This window comes from Sardina pilchardus, chromosome 11 (genome assembly GCF_963854185.1).
Source record: "Sardina pilchardus chromosome 11, fSarPil1.1, whole genome shotgun sequence".
Taxonomy (NCBI): Eukaryota; Metazoa; Chordata; class Actinopteri; order Clupeiformes; family Clupeidae; genus Sardina; species Sardina pilchardus.
Genome location: NC_085004.1, coordinates 492,501 through 500,000, shown reverse-complemented (window position 1 = coordinate 500,000; position 7,500 = coordinate 492,501). Strand labels below are relative to the sequence as shown.

The 7,500-nt window shown below is 46.2% G+C and overlaps 1 protein-coding gene across 1 annotated transcript in view; it reads left to right on the top strand.

Annotated features, from left to right (window-relative positions):
- The window catches only part of ablim3 (actin binding LIM protein family, member 3), a 15,707-nt gene that overhangs the window by 8,073 nt on the left and 134 nt on the right, over window positions 1–7,500 (top strand). Inside the window, exons 11-14 of the mRNA XM_062549365.1 lie at window positions 1,141–1,191; window positions 2,468–2,539; window positions 5,723–5,790; window positions 6,776–6,854. Coding sequence (XP_062405349.1) covers window positions 1,141–1,191; window positions 2,468–2,539; window positions 5,723–5,790; window positions 6,776–6,854 — 270 coding nt within the window. The remainder of the gene's footprint in view (window positions 1–1,140; window positions 1,192–2,467; window positions 2,540–5,722; window positions 5,791–6,775; window positions 6,855–7,500) is intronic.

Below are 7,500 nucleotides of genomic sequence, written 5' to 3'. Positions count from 1 at the left end.
GACGTCACGGGGAACGTTGTAACCATGTATACTTGCGCGTGGTAGTCGCGACACAATTTGCAGTATTCTCCTGAACGGAGGCACGGTATCCATTGACGTTAATGGCAGTAGCAACTAGCTTCTTTGCTGATATTTCAGACTTAGCTTGCACAACTGAAGGATTAGCCTACCATCTCGTTTATGAGATGAGCTTGTGTAATCTCCCTAAATGGAAAGATATATTTTTTTTTTTAGGTCTAGCAGATATCCTTTGGTTGAAAATAAATCTCTTCCTTACCTTTTGCTGGAATACTTAATGTGCCTCGGTCCTAGTCATTTCCCCCTAATATCCTCCTGTTGCAACTCTCACTGGTAACTTCGTTAACTTATCCAACACGACTGTAAACAAATCAGTCATCCAAACGGCAACTCTCGCTGCAGCCTAGCCAAGTTAACTTCCCACTTTTCAAACTTACTATTATTCAAACTTCATGACTACAGTCGTTTTAAAAATGAATGGGCTTATTTAAGATGTTGGATAGGCTATATGATAATGCCTGAATGTGGTTTATGTGGTTGATGACTGTATAAGGACACTGGCTCCGTGAGCTTGGCTTCAATCTCTTCCTAGTTGTCGTGCGAGGTTGGTGCGCGCGGTTGATATCAAATGTTCGGTGCGCGACAGGTCGGCGCGCGGCTGAAATGTCGCTAGCGACACAGGAAATTACGTCATTTTGACGTCACATTGTCGCGCGACAGGTTGGGCGCGTCGAGTATACTTCTAGCATTACAGTTCAAACAGTTCAAATTGTAGCCTAACGTTAACTGTAACAGTTCAACAGTACAAATTGTAGCCTAACGTTAACTGTAACAGTTTAACAGTTTAAATTGTAGCCTAACGTTAACTGTAACCGTTCAACACAAGCAAAACATTGTTAGCTTGACATGTGTGTGAGTTGTTATGGGAACACAGCTGCTACAGACACCATTTTTAGGAACTGTGTAGTTCTAGGGGTTGCCTCTCCAGTTAGTAGCTGGTAGAACTGTGTTCCAATGCACCTAAACACACACACGCACACACACACACACACACACACACACACACACACACACACACACACACACACTAACTCCTTTCCTCATATCTTCTATGTGCGTCAGCCACAGGAGAGACTAGCATCTACGGAAAGCCTCCTATCTACAAACAAGCAGGTATTGTGTGTGTGTGTGTGTGTGTGTGTGTGTGTGTGTGTGTGTGTGTGTTCTGAATTTAGTATTTCACTCAGGGCCAGATGTACTAAGACAGCGCTAATAGCGAGTTTTTGTATGCGCAGAGTGCGAACGCTGTGCTTTGCTATATTGCGTGGTATTTACTAAGCTGTCACTACATTACGTTAATTGCGTTCAGTGCCGCCCATTCCCGCCCTCTGTACCACGCCAATTGCGCATGCAGAGCTGAACAACGAGCGCAGTTGAATATTGCAGCAATAAAAAGAATCGAAGTTTAGCGGTCATACACGATTCAAAGAGATGTCAACGAGCAGCGACAGACAGAGTAGGCCTAGTAGTTCTTCAAATCCACTTAAAAAATACTATTTACTGCACGTAGACTTGGGATAAAACTTAATGCCTAGTCTATCAGATTGGGAAGTGTAGGCTATGTCGTGAAAGAGAAAATACGATTTTAGAGAGGCAAACAAAAGTGAAGATTGCTTTTGACACAGTACAATGAAAAAAACGGATGCTCTGAATATTGATTCAGCTGTCTAAAAGTTTTTCTAATAGACGCATTTAACCGCAATCTGGATTACACCTGCTTTCAGAGGGCGGAAGTTTTTCAACGCAAAATAGACGTGCGCTGTTTTCATACGGCGGAATACTTAATCAATCGCTATTAGCACCTCTTCTCCCCTGTACTTGCGCATTACACCCATTTTCACCTGATCCGAACTGAAATCATGAGCATTGTACTAGAAAAAACGGCATAACATTACGGCAAATACAAAGAAAAATAATAGAAAACAATGAGATATTTCAAAATATTGATAGGGTAAGCATATCAACTTACTGTATCAGCTTATCTACCGTTTGTAGTACTGTTTGTAGTGTAACACTGAACAAAAAAAGGCCCAAGTCATTATGATGAATGGAGAAGTGTTTTCAATTCATCGCAGTGGTTTACACTGAGCACATCAGTGTTCAACTGGTCCTTATAAATGTCTTGATATATGATGGTTTGTGTGTGTCTTTTGAGAACAAAAGTTCTCATGCGCATGCGTGTGTGTGTGTGTGAATGCTGTTGTAGCGCCTGTGTGTGTGCGTGTGTGTGTGTATGTGTGCGCGTTTGTGTAGCGTGTGTGTGCGCTTGTGTGTGTGCCAACCCTAAACCCGCGTTCTCTCTGGGTGGCTGGGTGGCATACCTAATTCACTTTTCCGTATGTGTGTGTGTGTGTGTGTGTGTGTGTGTGTGTGTGTTCCTTTGATCAAGCTTTCCAAAGCCAGTGCATCACCGGTGAAGACGTCCCAATGATGCCAGCATCACCCAAGCATCGTACTCACAGTAAGAGTTTACTACACACACACACACACACACACACCACCATACTCACAGTAAGAGTGTACTACACACACACACACACACACACCACCATACTCACAGTAAGAGTTTACTGTACACACACACACACACACACACACACACACAGCACCATACTCACAGTAAGAGTTTACTACACACACACACACACACACACACACACCACCATACTCACAGTAAGAGTTTACTACACACACACACACACACACACACACACCACCATACTCACAGTAAGAGTTTACTACACACACACACACACACACACACACACCACCATACTCACAGTAAGAGTTTACTGTACATACACACACACACACACACACACACACACACACACACACACACACACACACCAACATACTCACAGTTTAAGAGTTTCACAAATTTGCCAGATAAATAAATGTGGGAGTGCTTGGTGTAGGTCACTAGTCAGGGTCCTGACGAGCTTCTCGTGAGCACGGTGGCTCTGCGCTGGCATTACCGCTCGTGACTGTGAAGTGCATCATGGGATCGCGCCGGGCGATAACTGCGCTGGCAGTCGTCAGCCCGGAGTGACGACCGCGGGCACCCGTGAAGCTTGATGTGAGATCGCGTCTGACCTGCTGCGGAGGCCAGGCAAGATGCGAGACGACGGATAATTGCGGCGCGAATAAGGGGACCAGACTGGACCTGAGCTATGAGAATATTGCCATTTAAGTAGCGACTATAGTTACGCGGAGATAGCATGTTGGGCAAGGTCGCTGGCCGGGGTCATGAAGTGCCCTGCTGGATCACACCAATTAGGCTGTGCTGGCAGCATTTGGTAAGATCTCTGCGAGCACCCCAACAAAGCCAATCATGTAGTGACCCCTGGCCAGGACCCTGCGACAGTGAAAGTAAGTCTGTTCGAATGAGATTTCTGAAGTGGGGAAGGTTCGACCTGATGTAATTGTTAAACTCGGAGGACCACCGGCCTTGGGTTTTGAGGACGAGATCTGACAGGCTATGTTGGCCGCGCCCTTACTGATAAGAGTGGGCGAAATAACTAGTGGCAGAATACCGGATTGAAAGAGCGGATGACTGGCTGGCCGTCATCTCTAGTGAAGAGCGGGTCGGCCGGAAAGCAAAGGAGCAGCATTATGCGATGTGGTTAGCTAAAGATTGATAGGGTTGAAGTGGCGGAACAAAGTAAGATGTTCATGTGGTTAATGATTTATTGTCACGGAGTGCCTTGCGGAGATAGAGTGTACTCTGCAGGTAGGAGTCAAGCATCCCAAAAATGCAAACAAAAATGCAACCCTGGCTAGGGCAAGGTAGGCTAATAGGTAAGGTGCAAGAACCCTGGCAGGGTATTTGAGCAAGTGCTCTGCCCAGATAGCAAACACTCTGACTGTAGTATGGCATGCGTTTGGAATGCCCGTTGAGCCAAATTTGGACCATAAGGAGTTTGCTATCTGGGTGGTAGACCGTTATTGCTGCAATGTAACCTAAATATGTAACGGTATGTACCAATTCCAATAGCGTTGGACGAAGCTTGAAACAATGAGCGTTACCTAAAATGTGCACGTGTAGAAATCGATAATGTTATGAGGGGAAACGTAGACATTATATCACATGTACACATGATCTGAAAATGAGGTTAAAGGTTTCCATATACCAGGGCTGCCAAGTCTCACGCTTTGAGCGTGACAGTCACGCAATTTGACCCATTCTGACACGACACGCCATACTTGACATTTCTCACGCTTATTTTTCCCCTTTCAGTATATATTAGTATTTTCAGGATAATAAACTGTGGTTCTTGTCTTGCCTTGCCGTAGTTCAAGCAACTCTGATTGACTGACCGCAATAACCAATCCATCAGTCCTTTGTGCCTAAATCTAACCAACCACGGAAGGCAAAACGCTATATAAACCAATCAGAAGCAACGTAAGGCGGGTCTTGGCGTTGAGCGCCGAGTCCCACATTTAAAACATTCTCCTGCTTGCTAGATTGTGATCACTGTTGATTTGCTGTTTTTTCCTTGAGTTTCCAGGTAAACATGTAGCCTACTGTTGTAAGGCTGCTATGAGTCTATCATTGTCCTGTATTTGTTGCAGAGCTGTGTAACATTTATTTGCCTCTTCTCTTGGTCAGTTAACAGCTTAACACTAAAAAGTGACTCTAATCAGAGCTGCCAAGTGTCGCCGCTGACCTGTGGTCGGTGGTCTCACGCTTCGCATTTTCTGAAACTTGGCAGCCCTGTATACGATTATAGATATAGATATAGATGCTAAATGGGTGCTACTGGTTCTTCTTTGCAGTCTCCGTCTCTAGAAACACAGAGCAACCCAGGCATTATGGTAGCTGAACTAGAGAATGAATATGAACCTGAAACTGAGTGATTGATAAGAGACCAAGCTTGGCAGAGTCTATGGCTCAGCCAACAGCTCTGCAGGGATCATGCAGGACTCACTGCACAGATCCGTGCATGCAAGCAACTAAGGCACCTACAAGATGAAGCAAGAGGGTTTAGTAAGGAGCAGAAAGAGAAACTGAAGATTGTACACACACACACACACACACACACACAGCAACATACTCACAGTAAGAGTTTACTGTACGTACACACACACACACACACACACACACACACACAGCACCATACTCACAGTAAGCATTTAATGTACACACACACACACACACACACACACACACACACACACACACACACACACACACACACACACACACACACACACACACACAGCACCATACTCACAGTAAACATTTAATGTACACACACACACACACACACACACACACACAGCACCATACTCACAGTAAGCATTTAATGTACACACACACACACACATACACACACACACACACACACACACACACACACACACACACACACAGCACCATACTCACAGTAAGCATTTAATGTACACACACACACACACACACACACAGCACCATACTCACAGTAAGCATTTAATGTACACACACACACACACACACACACACACACACACACACACACACACAGCACCATACTCACAGTAAGCATTTAATGTACACACACACACACACACACACACACACACACACACACACACACACACACACACACACAGCAGCATACTCACAGTAAGAGTTTAATGTACCAGGCTTCTCCCTCTCCAGCCCCCCGGTCGCCAAGGAGATGCATACCTGGAGGGCAGGAACATGGGCGGAGTCAGTCCAGACCACAGGTCCTCATTTCCCTCCTCTCTCTCTCCCTCTCTATCCCTCTCTCTCCTCATTTCCCTCTATCCCTCTCTCTCCTCATTTCCCTCCTCTCTCTCTCTATCCCTTCTTCTCTCCTCATTTCCCTCCTCTCTCTCTCTATCCCTTCCTCTCCTCATTTCCCTCCTCTCTCTCTATCCCTCTCTCTCTCCTCATTTCCCTCCTTTCTCTCTATCCCTCTCTCTCTCCTCATTTCCCTCCTTTCTCCTCATTTCCGTCCTTTCTCTCTCTATCCCTCTCTCTCCTCATTTCCCTCCTTTCTCTCTCTATCCCTCTCTCTCCTCATTTCCCTCCTCTCTCTCTCTCTCTATCCCTCTCTCTCCTCATTTCCCTCCTTTCTCTCTCTATCCCTCTCTCTCCTCATTTCCCTCCTCTCTCTCTTTCTCTCTCTCTCTCCCTCTCTCTCCTCATTTCCCTCCTTTCTCTCTATCCCTCTATCCCTCTCTCTCCTCATTTCCCTCCTCTCTCTCTCTATCCCTCTATCCCTCTCTCTCCTCATTTCCCTCCTCTCTCTCTATCCCTCTCTCTCCTCATTTCCCTCCTCTCTCTCTATCCCTCTTTCTCTCTCTATCCCTCTCTCTCCTCATTTCCCTCCTTTCTCTCTCTATCCCTCTCTCTCCTCATTTCCCTCCTCTCTCTCTCTATCCCTCTCTCTCCTCATTTCCCTCCTTTCTCTCTCTATTCCTTCCTCTCTCCTCTCTTCTGCCTCTCTCTCTCTCTATCCCTCTCTCCCCTCCTCCTTCTCCCTCTTCCTCTCCCTCTCTCTATCCCTCCCTCTCAGTTCATTGGCATGACTGAAGATACAATATCTCACCATCCTTCTCTCTCTCTTTCCCTCCATCTCCCTCTCTCCCTATCTCTCTCTTTCCCTCTATCTCCCTCTCTCTCTCTCTTTCCCTCTTTCTCCCTCTCTCCCTCTCTCTCATGGCGGATGTGTGTGTGTGTGTGCAGGGGGATGTGATGAGGCAAACATGTTCCCATGGAGATGACCGCCCTGTGACCTGTGACCTCAAACAGACCCACACCAGCAGTAAGCACACGCACACGCACACGCACACACGCACATACACACACACATGCACCCACACACATGCACCCACACACACACTTTCACACCCACACACACGCATCCACACACATTTACACACACACACACACACGCACGCACACACACACACACACACGCATCCACACACACTTTCACACATACACACACACACACGCATCCACTCACACTTTCACACGCACACTCACACACACACACACAGTTTCACATACACACACACACACACACACACACACACACTCTCTCTCTCTCTCTCTAATACACACACGCACACACACGCAAACTAAAACACATATTGAGTTTATCAACAGTACAGAACACACACACACACACACACACACACACACACACACACACACACACACCAACTAAAACACACATAGAGTATATCAACAGTACAGACACACACACACACACACACACACGCACACACACCAACTAAAACACATATTGAGTTTATCAACAGGAGCAACCTTACACACACCCACTGAAGTGAGCAGGCAGTCCTGATGTGTGTGACTTGCTGTTTTTATTTCCACACACCCACTGAAGTGAGCAGGCAGTCCTGATGAGTGTGACTTACACACACCCACTGAAGTGAGCAGGCAGT